General features: G+C 19.9%; 2 protein-coding genes across 2 annotated transcripts, besides 3 other annotated features; one reads left to right on the top strand and one right to left on the bottom strand.

The window, feature by feature from the left end:
• Window positions 1–2,722: 2,722 nt before the first annotated feature.
• Window positions 2,723–4,506, top strand: PGAL8A_00268300 (hypothetical protein; the record flags this gene model as incomplete). Its single annotated transcript, XM_028671660.1, has 2 exons — window positions 2,723–2,822; window positions 3,062–4,506. The coding sequence occupies 2 exons, from the start codon at window positions 2,723–2,725 to the stop codon at window positions 4,504–4,506; spliced, it is 1,545 nt and encodes a 514-aa protein (XP_028528290.1).
• Window positions 4,507–6,753: 2,247 nt separating this feature from the next.
• Window positions 6,754–8,590: a repeat region.
• Window positions 8,591–8,634: 44 nt separating this feature from the next.
• Window positions 8,635–10,445: a repeat region.
• A 351-nt stretch (window positions 10,446–10,796) lies between these two features.
• Window positions 10,797–11,234: a repeat region.
• A 1,277-nt stretch (window positions 11,235–12,511) lies between these two features.
• SIAP2 (sporozoite invasion-associated protein 2, putative) lies at window positions 12,512–13,675 on the bottom strand (the record flags this gene model as incomplete). The annotated part of the gene is made up of 1 exon (XM_028671661.1): window positions 12,512–13,675. The coding sequence occupies one exon, from the start codon at window positions 13,673–13,675 to the stop codon at window positions 12,512–12,514; it is 1,164 nt and encodes a 387-aa protein (XP_028528291.1).
• Between the last annotated feature and the right edge of the window lie 2,791 nt (window positions 13,676–16,466).

Consider the following 16,466-nt stretch of genomic DNA (forward strand, 5'->3'; position numbering starts at 1 on the left):
TACTGAAGAATATATTCATTATACAAAAAACATAATCAAAGAAGTAGTAAAAAAAAAGTGACAAAATAAAAGACTTGATAGAACAATTGAAAATTCAAAAAACTATGTTAATAAATAAAAGGCATAATAAGAATTTTAAATATGATAGAAAAGGTCATAAATCCAGTAAAAAAAAGAAATTTAACACTAATAAAGTGAAATTAGCAGGTTTTCTTCGTACCCTATTAGCTTGTTCTGGTGTATTATTCTTTATTTTTTATAAAAATATATAGAGGAGGAAGATAAGTAATATAATGACAAATTCAGAAAATAGGAATATGATAATGATATAAGTGATTTTTTGGAAAAGCTGAAATTGTTGATGTAACTTTTTCTGAACAACAAGAACTTTAAAATAAAAAAAGCACGTATTATTTTTTTTTTTTGGTATTTATATTTTGTTATATTTAAATAAACGTAAATCATTTAAACAATTTTCCATATATATTCTCTATATATCATGTATTTAATAGATTTCTTTGAGTATAAATTATTAAAATTTATACCTAAAATACATGAACTTTTTTTTCAGTATAAATTATTAAAATTTATACATAAACTAAATAAACTTTTTGCATTAAAAAACAGACTTTCATTCAATTTTTCTTTTTACTCAAAGAAAAAATTTATACTAAATTTACGTTTATTTTATTTAATTTTATTTTTTTTATTGTCATATTTATATAAATACTTTTTATATATGCTTTTTTTTTTTTTTTTTAATATTTAAATAATTTTAAAAAAATGATTTACTATATTTAAAATTAAAATAAACATACTTTTTAAACAATAAAAAAAAAAATTATTTAAAAAAAAAGAAAGAATATATACAAATTAAATGGATTGTTTTTAATAATTATCACTTTTTCGTCTTAAACCATTAAAACTTTATAAAATATACGTAGAATTTTGTTTCAATTATTTATCAAGTTATACTTTTTTTGTTTTTGGTTGTACCTTATTTTTCTTTTTTTTTAATGTTCATGCATTATTCTAACTTCATATAAAACATGAAGTTTACTATTTTATATTTCTTGACAAAATAATAATCTTTTAAAAAGAAAAACATATATTTTTTATATTTTTTTTTAATGAGATCCTTTTATGAATTCATTTAATTCTTTCAATATAAACCATAAATAATTTTTTTTTTTTATTAATAAAGTTTATATTATTCTAGAAAAAATTTAAAACATATATGAATATGTTGACACTTATTTTAAATCAAATAAATAAATACTTAAATAACTATATTTTATTCAATTAAAATAATTTTTTCATAAATTATTAAAATTAAGAATTAATATATTTCAAAATGATATTATGCATTAATAATTAAAAAAAAAAAATAAAATATCTTACATATTTGAATGAAACACATCTTTTTTTTAATAACAATGTTTCTTAAAAATTATTTTAAAAAAAATTTATAAAATCATACGAAATTTTTTTAGTTGTATAAATACATGCATTTTCTTTTCTATAATAAAAAACTTTACTATTTATATTTTTTCATTTTATAATAAATATATTTAACTAATCTTTTTAAAATTTTTGATTGTAAATAAAAATAGATAAGATAAAAAAAAAAATAGGAGTTTTTCTGAAAAATGAAAATCCTCAATGATTATATAAAAGACAATTAAAATTATAAAAAAGATAGTTTTTTTTTTCTTTAACGATAGTATCCATAAATATTAAACATACTTATTATTAAAATAAAAAAAATAATAAATATATGTAGTACGTATAATTTAAATAAATATTTACATGCATCATTTTAATTCCTTTAAATTTGTTGTAATGTTGATAAGAATTTTATAACATACATTTTAAATATATATCTTTAATCAAAATTAAAATTTGTAAAATGAGAATAAATAAAAAAAAAAAAAAATTTCTGAATTTTTTAATTTTTAATATTTAAAAATCTTAAAAATTTGAATTTATCATGGATATAGACAATTAATTTTTTTTCTTCATAATGGTATGTGTATTTTTAATTTTTCTTATAAATGATCAACTTCGAAGAAGAATCTTCGTAGTAAAATAAAAAATATATTTTAGAAAAAGAGAGAATCTTTTATGTTATAAAATTTTTTAAGGTACAAAAATAAAGAGTAATAATCTGACAAAAATTTTTTGTAGATAATATATTTTATTTTTTATTATATCTAATATTTTATCTTCTAAAAAATTAGAAAAATATAGAATGTTTCATATTCATAATAAAAGTAAATAATATGATTAAGAAAATTTAATTCGCATCTGTGAGTAATTTTCTTTAAAATATTTAAATAAAAAACCTTCATCACAATAAATATACTTTTTAGGTTAAATTATATGGCAACATAACAATGAAATTATTTATTTTGCAAATTACAATAAGATATTTCTTTTAACTTTTTTGTCAAAATTAATATATAATATTTTATGTGTGAATGTAATTTATCTAGAGGTTCATATATGTAACAATATAAAGAACAAAAATTTATTTGCATTTTTAATTTTATATATATTTGAAAAAAAAATTATTTTTATGTGTTCAAAGTGATAATATCTTATGTTCATTTATTTACATTTTGAAAAGGAATACTCATTTTATATATTTATAATTGTGTTTTAGAATAAAAATTATTATAAAAGAAAGTAAAAATATTATATTCTATTAATTTTAATTAAAATGAAAAGCTCAAAAATACTTTATTTTCTTAACATTTTTCTTCTTATAAATTTGATAACATCACGCTTTGGTGAAAGTGCAGAAGGCGGTAGACTGCGTGGTAAATGAAACTAAAAATTTTGAATATAGAAAAAAAAAATAAAATATTTTTCATTATTAAAAATTATTACTTTTCATATATTTTCATTGACATTATAAAAGATATTTTATATTATTATATGTATTTGTAATTCATTTTTAAAATAAATATTGTGAAAATAATTATTTCATAAATTTATCTTATTTCTTATCATAAAATAAAGATTTCGAAAATATTATTTTTTTTCAATTATTTATTAGATGAATTACCAATTTTAGATATGTCATTAGAAAATATTGATTTTAATTATGATCCTAATAACAGTCAATTCGACATTGAAGAATCTGCTTTGAAGTTTTTATATGGTAAAACTCCAAATCCTTTTAATGATTATTGTCTTTTTATTAAAGAAGCTATAAATTGTACTACATTTATATATCAACATTGTGATAGTAATAAAAAAGAGCTTATGATAAAAGATGTAGATAAGTTAAAAGATTATGCGCGGAAATTTTTATTAGTTGGTAAAAAAGAATATATGGACTTGGAAGTAGAAAATTTATTCCTTCATTTCCTTTGCGAATTAAATATAAAAAAATTAAAAGAACAATCAGAAAAAGATTCGAAGAAAAGAAGAGAAACAGTAAACATCCTTATGGAAATACATCATAATTTGACGGCATATAACGATTTTTGGAGAAAAAATATGAGTAAAATAAGAAGAGATTTTACAAATGAAAGTTCATTTAGTAATTTTACTCCTAAAGAACTAGAATATTTGTGGGTGAGTTTATATAAAGTTATGCTTCTTAAATATATTACAAGTAGATTATCAACTTTGGAAATGTTTAAATCCCTATTAGAAAAACAAGAAGGATTAATTAAATTTATGATTGCTGGAAATTTTAATCCTATAGAGAAAAAACATATAGAAGATTCCATTGCAGATGAATATGAAAAATTTAAGAGGAGATCTGATAAAAATAAGATAAAAAGTACGATAAATATAAAAACGGAAGAAGAAGAATCAAATTCATCATTTAAGTCATTAAAAAAGTCTTCAGAATTAGAAACAAGTGACCATTTAACAGAGGCATCATCATTAGAAACAGAAATACCAGGATCATGTTCAGCATCATATTTAAGTTCAGTATTGGAAATATTGCCAATTATTGATAATAATGAAGATTCAATATTATTTTTAAATTTTGCATTAGAATCAATGGAAACTTTAGAAGACCCTGATAATTCGTTAGATACAGAAAATAAAACAGAAACATCACTTCCATTTCCATCTAAAGATAAAAACCAAGAATCTCCTTTATCATTTGATTTAACATCAAAATGTGAATCAAAAGAAAATTTAAGTGAACAACATGAATCATCATTAGAAATATTAGATGAAGAAAAAAAATCAGAAACTTCTACCACTGCATCATTATCTGAATTTCTAAAAATTCCTATTTCACTTTCAAAAGGTCAACCAAAATTAGAATATGGAGAAACTTCTTGCTCAATAGAAGGATCAGTATGCGCTGAAAATTTGGATATAGAAGGAGAATCGTCTTCTATAGAAATTTTAGCGACGAAATCAGGAGAGTCATCAATAAATTTAGATGAAGAAAATTCAAGTTTTTCATTTTTAGAATCATCAAAGGCTTCTTCAGCATCAAATTTAAATTTAGAAGGTGACTCAAAATCCTAAAAGAGGTTTTAGAGTCAATGTTAAAATCAGTATTAATTCCAATTTTAAGTCTGAAAAAAAATATGGAATCATAATTTACAGAAAACATGAAGTTAAAAGAACATAAAAAGTTTAAGTAAATGGAAATTCAAAATAAATAGAGAAAGATAAATTTTCTTTATTAAATTATGTAGTATATTTTCATATATATGGAACAGAACTGTAGTAAGTTAATGTCTTAAATTTTAGAGTTAGATGCAATATTTAAAAAAAAGGGAAAAAATTAGAATGTAAGGAGATTCAAAAACATATAAAGAAAATAAGTTATTTTTTTATTGAGTATCTGTATCAACTCAAACTTTAGATTATTTTTTGCAACTTTCTAATTAAATTTTTTCATTATTTATATCAAATTTATTTATTGTTATATCAGCATGAAAAGCACTAGTTTTTTAATGTTTTGCGTATGTTTTCTTAACATAGTTAATGAAAATTGAATATTAAAACAAAATTTTACAGAAACTTTTTTTTTTTTTTATTTTTGTGGTATATTTTAGTCATTATTTTACATTATCCACATAGTATCTTTTTTTGAATTTTTATTTTCAATTTTTTTTATAAATGAACAAATATCAGATAATAAATTTTCCTACACCTTGTTTGCTATAATATATATAATTTTATACATTTATGAACTATTTTCATTTATGTGGTTTATCCTTATTTTATATAAATATATTATTTAAAACAAAATTAATGTTTTTTGAAAATTTTTTTTTTTCGAATAGCATCTTCTTTTTATTATTACAAGAATCATTTTATCAAGAAAAAAAAAAATAAACTATATCACATCACTATAAAAATATGAATGTTACATTTATTATATTAAATATTATATAAAAAAAAATACCATTCAATTTTTTTTCTCTTTTTTTTTGCTCATGTTCAAAAATATTACGAGGTAAAAAATAACAGAACACTGAAAATTGGAGCAAATTAAGTTAAATAGTACATAAAATATACATATTAACATGTACTAAAATATATAAAAATGCTGAATGAATAAAAAATTGTAATAAAATATAGAATAAAAGAATTTTATCAACTCAACACGAAAATTATTTGCCGCATAATATATAGGTGAAATGGAAGGTAATGATGTATTCCTTAAAAGAAAAAATATATTTTACATTTTTTACTTTATTAATTATTTATGAAAATTACATATAAAAAGCATTTAAGTACTATGTTTCCATGTACCATTTAGAAAAAAAAGTTTTTTTGTTGTGCAATTAAGTTTATTTATAATTCAGGAAAAGTTTAAAATAAGTTATAAAAATAAAAAATGCTTTTTTATTGAATTATTACGTAAAACTAAGGAAAACTTAAAAATAGTTAAATGGTAGTTGTAGAAAAAAAATTGTATATTTTTGTTATTTAATCGAGCTTATATATAATTAAGAGAATCTTAAAAAAAAATATATAAATCGTAATTAAAATAAAAAAAAAAGAACTTAACATTAGGAAAAATGTTTTTAATAAAATAAAAAAAATATATCTTTTATGTTTTAAATTGTAATTTTGATACTTTATAAATATTTTCATTAGTAATATAAAAATAATTTTCCATAGTTAATTGCTTATATTGTTATCTTTTAAAATAAATTTTTTAATATAAAAAAAATGAATACTTCTTATTAATGAACTTAAAATGAATATCTTATGAATGTTTTATTTTCCTAATTCATTGTGTGTCGCCATTTCATTAGTGACAAACTTAGGAAAATAATCAGGTGATTTATTAATTGCCTGTTCAATGAATATGCTAGAAGAGAATATAGAGAAAAATGCTTATTGTATTTTTGTTAAATTAAAATATTGAGAAAACTATTTATTATAATTAATTAATATCAAATGTTAATTACGTTGGCAAATTACTATTGTTAATTTATACAATGATCCATGTTTATAACATTTTGTATTACATTTTTAATATTTTATAAAAAAAAATACTTTATATTTTTGTCATCCAAAAAAAAAAGATTTTTTTTAAGATATCTTATCTTTTTTAAAAAAAAAAAATATATTTTTTCTTTATATAATTCTAAGTACAAAAAAAACAAAAAATATAATAAAATATATCTACTTCTTTAGTGTACATACTTTGTATACTTTTTTTTTTTTAGTATACACATTTATGTGTGTACATTTTCCTTGTATTTTAACATGCACAAATAAAAATATTTCTTCTCATTTTATTTATGTAAATATTATTTAAAATACGTCTATAACACTATTTATAGACCATTATCAACCTCCTTGAAAAAATAATATTATTTCATTTTATTTTCTTTAACCTGTTTTGCAATTTCAGGTCCTTTTTGTTTGTTTTTATCAATTTTAATGTCTCTCTTGTTATTTAGTTCACATGATGTTATAATATTTCTTTTATAAATGCAGAAGAGTTTTTAGGTTTTATTTCATATATAATTTCTTACTTTTTCTTATTCTTTTAGGTTATTCGTATTAAATTTCATGATTCTCATATATTTCCTCATTTTTATTATCTAATATTTTAATATTATAAAATGTCATTTGAATTTCTTTACGTCTATAGCATATAGGTGCTACTTTTAACTTATCACTTTTAATTTCAGTTACCTTATGTTTTAAAGACCATTAAGGTTTGTATTTATTATTACTATTATAATGTCTCCATTGATTCTGCTCATAAAAAGATAACTCATGAAATAATGTTACCAAAATTGATACTTTTAATTGTTACTGTTAATTTCTCTTTCAATCTATTTAAATCATAGTGAATTTGTTACCACCCATGGTATAAATAAATCATTCTTATTTCTGAAGTATTTTCAGATAACAATCTTAAAAAATCAAGACATTTGCAATCCATTCCGAACATATTAAAACATAGTGTTTCCCCTAAAGCTCCATGAGGTGTATTATTATATATCAATACTGCATCTTTCACTATTTCTTCAATAGGTACATCTTTTTCTTCATATACGGTTTTAAATATATAATTGAGACTTTTATGTGGAATTTTATTAATACCATTCCCTTGAAAATAATAAATGCTTGTGTGATACAATTTTATTTGTTATTCTCTATGATGTTTTCTTGAAATTCTTAACATATGTAAACAGAAACGTGATCAATAACAATACTTCTAGAACATCCAAGTGCAAGAACCAGGTATTTCTCATCATAGAAATTGCATCACTCGAAGTAGGTGTCCTTCTAATAATGCTAGTTAACATAAACCTTGAATAATGATCTATATCCACCTGAATATGATATTCCTGTTCATTCCATGTCTTTGGTCCAACAATATCTAATGAAATCATATAAAATAAATTAAGTTTTGATAATGCTTGATTGATATTAGACTTAGACATTTTATTATACATTACCTGAAAAACTAAGCAATTTGTGACTTATTCTTTAATATTGAAGCTCATATTAAACCACCCAAAAGGTCGTCTAATTTTCTTTAATGTTTTATTGACTCCTCAATGCTCAAAATACTTGCTACTGTGAAACCAGAATATTAAATGAACTCTATATTTTTCTGGTATGGTAACAGTCCTGTTTTATAATAAATAGGAAAATCATTTCTTCATGTTAAATCTCTTGAAATGTTATTCTTTTCTCCTAATATCACATCTAATATTTCTTGACAAGATAGAATAATGTGAAAGTTTCCATAATTCTCTGGTGATTTATTACAAAATAAAGTTATGTAACTTGGAATATTAGTGTCTATATATATTAATGATGTTAGTCAATCAACGAAGCAGCTATAAGTTCCTTTAATGTTTTCAAATTCTAAATTAAATTCTGCTAGACTTAATTCTCATATATATAATTTTCCAGTATTAATAAAATTCACTTTTACTAGATCCTTATGGTTAATCTTAATCAATACCTCCTATCCTTTAATATAATAATTGAAAGATTCACAGACTATAACTATTGGTAATAACTCTTTTTCTGTTTTGTTCCATCTCTTTTGGATATAATTCCAATATATTGATGTATGACGAATATATTAAGTTTGACCAACGTCATTTATGTGAGTTAAAAAACTGAAAATGTTCTCTGTTCAAAATAAAATTCCTCTTAATGATGAAACCAATTTAGATGTTCATCTTGGAGAATTTCTAATACAATTTCTATAATTACTAATATCTACATAAAATAATTTCAATAGATTTTCACATTTAGGTTATTCCAATCCAATAATTGTATTTATCTTATTTAAAGAAGATTTAATTTCCTCATAATCTATCATCTTTTTAAGTATGTTGTAGATACCTTATAGAATTCACATTTTTCTACTTCTATTCCTAAACTATTATTAGTAAGTAATTTTCATACTTTTCCAAATATTTTAAATGTTCATTTATAAATTTTGTTAAAATGATAATGTAATGAATATACACAATTACATAGTTTTCTCAAATTAAGTCTATAAAGATATTTTTTATTATCCTTTAAAACAGTATAGGATTATTTTTCAAACCACACGTTAATACTTCAAATGCAAATGTTCGACATTTGGGCAATATAAATTCAGTATATTGTTTACTATTATCATCTTGTGCTATACTCAAAAATTTATTTTTAAAATCCATTTTTGAATATCATTTACTACAATAAAATATTTGTAATATATGTTTCATGTAAGGTAAAACATATAAATCATCTAATGCATTTTTATTTAAATGAAAATAATCTATAGTGATTCTACATCCTCTATTATTCTTACGAACTAACGCAATAGCTGAGAACCAATTTGAATTATCAGAACTACTTATAATATTCATTCCTTTCATTTCACCAATTTTCTTATGAATTTCAATTAACATTTCTTAGAGATCTATGGTTACATCTCCAAGGTTTTCTTTCAGATTCAACAGAAATATTATATTTACCTAATACTTTATTTTATTTTACCAAAGTAATGAATTAGATTTCAACATTTTTCGAAATTTAACATTATATTCTTGTGACTCTAAATCTGTTTCATTAATAAAATTTTGAATTATTGATTTATTAACATTGTCCGGACTCTTCTTATTATCCGTCCTAACTTTCATCATATATATATAATTATTATTATTATTCATGATGAAATATCCTAACTGATTTGTTGCTATATGAATGATTAAAATAAACAGTTTTTCTATATTTACTATAGCAAATCTTGTTTTAACCTATTTATTTGGATATTTCATACTAATTATAACTTCTTTCGACATGTTCTCTTTTTCATCATTCAATATTCTACAAACTTAAATAGGTCAAACACATAAATCTGCTCTACTTCAATTTTTTTGGCTGATTAATTAGGTGTAGTACATACCTATACTCCCCCATATGATAAAACATGTACTTTTCTTTCATTTATTTCAACTATTTGTCTGGAATTTACACAAAATCCTATAAAGCTTTCATTGCTTTATAATTTATTAATAGGTGATTCATTTTTTTCTATTTCTTCAATATCTTCTCCTTGCTCTATTGTTTTATGTAATTCTTCCTCTTTTTATACATTATTAAGTCTATTTCTTTATCATACAAATCCTTCACATCCTCCTTTCAATTTGTTACTATGACATTCCTTTTGCCTTTTCTTTGTTCTTTTTAATGCGCTCTTATTGTATATCCAAATACTTTAGCATTAATACTGTTTTTTTCAAATCAATTTCATTTCTAATCAGCTTAAAACTAATATTATACCTTTTACTTGTTTTTATGCTTCCAATTCTATCTTCTTTATTCCTAAGTACTTTATTTTTATACATTGATGTTAAATAGTATATCATATTACAATTATCAAATTTTTTCTTGTGACGTGTACAGACCTTTTTAAGATGATTTTTCTCTCTCCAACAGTAACATTTAGTAATTTTACCTTGAAGTTAGTTTCTTCTTTAAATTTATCAGTAGCATATATACATTCGTTCGGTTTTTCATGTGACCTACATCTTTTCCAAAATTAATAACGACGACATAACATCTTTAAACTTTTATTCTCTAGAAAGTTTGCAATTTTCTTATTTTAATACCTTTCAGAGGTACATTCCCTAAAGTATCTACAAAAATCTTGTATATTAACATTATTGATTAATTGAACACAGAAACGACAAAGAACATGTACAATACAATCTTCGATAAATTAATTCGTAGCTTCTCATACATTTGCTATTCTTTCAACAATACATAACTTCATTATTTAAACTAATTTCTCATAAGCATTTTCGAAGAATAATTTATCCACTTCAATTTGCAGCTGCGACATGTTAACTACTTTATCGTTTACTGTCAAATTATATATCCCTTATACATGGATCATTGATACAAAAGGTTATAGTATTATATATACTTCCAGTTTAGTTAGCTCTAACATTTTTACCTTATTCTTAAATATCATAAACTATTTTAAATATTCTTGTAAAGATTTTTTATTAAATTTCGATGTCCTGATATTTTAACTTTGATTGTTTTAGCGTTTTTAATAATTTTAAACCGATATGATTATTTAAAATGTATTATTTCCAATAGTACCCTTAATACAAAGATTGACAAATCTTTTTCCATTGTTTAATTCTAATCCAACGTGGGTTTTATCTAAGTCGGCTTTGATTATTCCTGCCACTGTTGCTATGTGATTTATTAATTGGCTATTTAGTGATCTAACTAGTATCAAACAATCAAATTAATATAACATTTAAAGAAAATCCTACTTATTTTATTTTTATCAAATTAAAATATTAATCAAATTATTCACTTTAATTAAATAATATCAAATATTAAATGTATTGGTTAATTACTTTAGTTAGTTTATACAATATCCATTTCATATCACATTTTACACTATTCTTTTTAATCTTTCATAGAAAAAAATATATAATAAAACATATTTATATTTTTTAGTGCACATACAGTGTGTGTTTTTTTTTTAGAATACATGTTTACATTAGTACATTTTTCCCTCATTTTTACATGAACAGATAAAAATGTTTTTCCTCATTTTATTTATTTAAATATTATTTAAAATTTTCCAATCATACTATTTATAGACCATTATGTAAACCTTAAATTTCTCAAATGTTATACCAAACTCTTGTATTTAATCAATTTCATCCTATTAATGTGACTTGAAATGGTTAATAATCCCTTTATTTCCCAATGATAGTTAATAAATTAAAATTTTATTTTTTATAGTTTTTTTTTTCACGTTAAAAAACTCTCACGAAATGTAACAAGAATTAAGAGAAAACATCAAAGCTTAATAATATATGTATAATTTATGGGAAAAAAAAGTAATAAAAATTATCTTATATATAATTATTAATAATAAATAGAATAGTTTAATTTAAAAAAAAATTAATGTGTTTCTAATGTTAATTACGTATATAAATTTTTCTAATAATTTAATGAAATTAAAAAAAATAAAACTTAAAGGAAAAACAATTAAAATGAAATTTTAATGTTAGATATCATATATAACATATAACTTATCAAACATAATTGTTAACTACACATAAGATAAAGAAAGAAACCAAAAAAAACAAAAACAATAAGTTAAATCATAAATATTAAAAAAAGTATATTTTAACTTTATATGTGTTTTAAATAGAAAAAAATTTGTCTAATTATGTACTTCCATATTAAATTTTTCGTTGTTTGTTACAAATGAAAACAATAATTTAATTATAAAGTTAACTAATGATACAAATTTATGAACAAACTCTTTTTATTTCTTAATTTTCTTTTTAAAGAATAAAAAGTTTTACTAATTTTATAATTTACCACTTCATAAATATAAAATTTTTTTTATTTATTATTTACACGAAAGATTAAGCTTTTTGATATGTCTATTATTTTTCTTTTTTTTACTATAGTAACATGTTTTTTTAAACTATTATTTGATTCCTAGTAATATTTTATAATAAAATAAGTGACCTTTCTATGGATTAACTATGATGTACTTAAATCATTCCATTTCCTTCTTAAGTACTAGATCTAATAAAAAAGCACCATCTACAGCTGCCTCTTCTTCCTCCTTGTATGTGAGGCATACAAAATTTATTCTTGCTAGTTTTTTAATAAAATTATATATATCTATTATATTGATTAATAATTTTATTTTATCTTTTATATCTAAAATTTTAAAATTCTCATATAAATTTTTTAATATAAAAAACTTAAAATTATTGGAATCAACAATCCTAAAATAATTACAGTCAAGAGAGAAAGGCTCTGGATCCCCCTTGGGTTCTTTTAAAGTAGAATCACTTAAACCATGACTCTTAAGAAATGAGGTATAATCACACAAAGGATTAAAATTTCCAAAAGCATCACTTAATTCACCCATTTCTTTCACATTCTCTGAAGATATTTTATTAGGGTCTGAATAACTTGAAGAATCAGAATCACAACTAACATTTTTACTAAGGAGTTTCCTAGCATTATCTGATATACTTTTGAGAGGATTTGATAAAGTATGCGTATTCTCATGTTTATTTTCTAAATTATCACTTTCATCAAGAAATGAGCAATATGAAGCATCATCATTTTCTGATTCTTTGATTTTTACCTTTGTTTTTTCTTCATCATGAGAATAACCCATTTCCTCAAGTAATGATTGAAGTGGATCCCATGAAGGATATTCTTTATTTGATGAAGTGGAAGAATCATTATTATATGATTTTTCAGATATTTCTAATTTTTTTCTATAACATCTCTGAGATTTATTATTTTCATCAATTAATTCATTAAGACTTTCACATGAAGAGTAACAAAAATCTTCGAGGCACATTGCATCATAAGATTTAGAATCTTCATTGGAATTTAATTCTTCAAAATCCTCTTTAGAATCATCGCTTTTATCCATTAATTCGCTCATATTATCCTGTAAACATGAAGGTTCACTTCTGATACATTTATTATTACTTTCTAAGTTTTTATCTTGTTCTGAATTACAATTATCACTTAATTCTTCTTGACTTGTGTTAGACAAAGTATCCCCTAAATTTTCAGGACTACTTAATACTTTCATTGAATGACGAAGACCTTTTCTTTCAGATGACAAGCATTTTTTTAATAAATTGATGAATAATATTAAATGAAAAAATAAAAATATTTTTGACATTCCCATTTTATAGAAAAAATATATAAATATAATGAATACTTTACAACAATGTTTTTTTTTTATATATTACAAATGTCTTTGAAAAACAAAAAAAAAGTATACAATAATAGGCTAATTTAGAATAAGAAAAAAAAACTTAAAATAATTTTATCTCAAATTTTAACATCTTGATATTATTATTTTTTAATTTTTTTTACTTATATTTCATAGAAAAATTATTTCTTAAAAAAAAATGTAAAATAACATAAAAGGAGATAAACGTTTATAAATTTTTGTTCTTTAATTTACTGTATAAAACATGTATTAATATTCCCTTCAAGTATAAAGTTATAAATTTTTCACTGTGGACTGTTAAAGTTTTTTTTACAACATAATTTTGTTATGATAATTCTTAAAATACAGAGCCATCCTTATGGATTTATCGGCTTTTCTTTTTAAATACTTTCTTTAATTTTATATATTTTGTTAATTTTTTCATTATAATTTATAAAAGTATATAATAAAAACATGATAAAATATTACATCTTTATTTTTTTTTTTTTATAAGTATTACAACATCTTTTTATTCTAATATTTGTATATTATAAATGCATGTTTTAAATCTCATTATAATACTGAATGTGCATGCAAAAATAAAGTTAATATTTTATAGAGATTGCAATAATTTTAAATTAAATAAAAAACTTTCATTTTAACTAAATAAATTTAAAAAGATATAAAATATATTCACATAAATATTAAAAAAAAATGTAATTAAAATAAAAATAAAAGTAAACATTTAATGAAAAGATTTATGTTAAAATAAATTTATCATTTATAAAAAATTTATTAAATAAAAATAGTATGTTTTATAAAAATTAAGAGTATTATGTATATATATTTACATTTTTTATATTATTTTTTTAAAAATTAGATTAGTAAAAAACAAGTTAGTTTCATTCTTTAATGATTATTCATAATATCCTTTTTATAAGAATTATATTGAGAAAAATTAATGTTATGTGAAAAAATTAAATGTATGATTTTCTCTTTTATGAATAAAAAAGAGTAAAAACTAAATTTAAATTAAACAGTATGGAAATAATACTGGGTATTACAAATTCATTATAGAATGTTTATTTTATTTTATTATATTATTTTCACATTTAAAAAAAACCCTTTCAGTTAAATGATCTTTTTTGAAATTTAATTCAAATTTTTTAAAAAAATAATTTTATATAAATGAAAATTAAAGGAATAACTTAAAAAAGAAAGTGAACATTGTGAGAAATGAACAATTTATTCTTGTATTTGCATTAAATTAGGTTCTTATTAATATTTTTTATTATGTTTAATATAAAGCAAAAAATTTTTTTTTTTTTATCTTACAAATTTTTTAAAGTTAATTGGAAAATTAAATTCATCTTTAATTAAGTTGAATTTGTTTTTAATAAATATATATATGGTTTAAAAGGAAGATTAATTTAAAATATTCTCTTTTTTTAAAATTTATTTAAATTTTTTTGTTTTTTAAATACAATTAAAATAAAAATATAATTCAAATATATATTTAAATTATTTTATGTAATATACATATTATTTTTTTTTGTAAAGCTTTTATATTTTTTTTTTTAATTTATATCTTGTAAAATATTCTATATATTATTACAATTATTAGGAAGTATTGGAAATGAATAAATATGATAAACTCATATGTGATATATCAAAAATTAAGAAAGAACTGTTCTCAATGGAGACTCCTTAATAAAGTATAAAATGAATAAAAAAAAAATTTCAGAAATATATTATGTAAATATTATTATTTTTTAATTTTTTGTAATTTCAAAGATGAAGAAAAATACATAAGATATATAAGTAAATTTAATTTGTTATATAGTAAATTATAAATAATTATTTTTTTTTTTTTTAAACTAAAGATATTAAAAAAGGTTAGCTTGAAATATAGTTTGATTTTTGTATAAATAATTATTTTTTTAAGGATTAACAAAATAAATTTTAACATTTTCAAGAATTACTGTATCTTAAAATTTATGAATTTTGCAAAAACGAGATTACTGAAATGTTTCCACTATGTTTTATTCAAATAAAATGTTTTTATTATTTTTAGTAAAATAAAAATTATACTTTAATTAATTAGAACATACGTATTTTGCTAAATTTGAAAAAAATAGAGAATAAAATATTTCAAAAAATTAATTTTAATACTAAAAATAAAATAATTTGTGAGATTTACAAAGTTATATAAATAGAAAAAATTTTCTTAAAACATTACTATTTTAATTATTTTTTTAAATTATACTGACTTTTATAAATATCTGATGTTACAAAAATAAAAAGAATGAATTTAATATTGCATTTAATTTTTACAATAATAGGATGTAATATTATATAAGTATATCATACCTAAAAGAAATATAATATTTTAAAATAAGAATTTATGGATTGCAAACATATTAAAATAATTGATTAAATAAAAAATAGCAGCTTCAAAATTATAATATTTATTAAATTTCATTTTTTCATTCGTGAAAGCATTATTTTCTTATTATTTATTGTATATAATAAAAATTTAAAAAATATATAATAAAAAATTAAAATAGAATATGTAATAAGATAATTCATTAAAAAAGAATATTCAAAATAAATTGATAAAGAAAAAAGAAAAAAAAAAAACACTAGCAAATTTAATAAAATTATTATATATTGTTTTTATTTCAATGAAATTAAAAGGAATATTGAGTATAATAACAAAATTTTGGTAAAAAGCATAAATTATGTGTTGTTATAGTTTAATATT

This window comes from Plasmodium gallinaceum (assembly GCF_900005855.1).
Source record: "Plasmodium gallinaceum strain 8A genome assembly, contig: PGAL8A_v1_80, whole genome shotgun sequence".
Lineage (NCBI taxonomy): Eukaryota > Apicomplexa > Aconoidasida > Haemosporida > Plasmodiidae > Plasmodium > Plasmodium gallinaceum.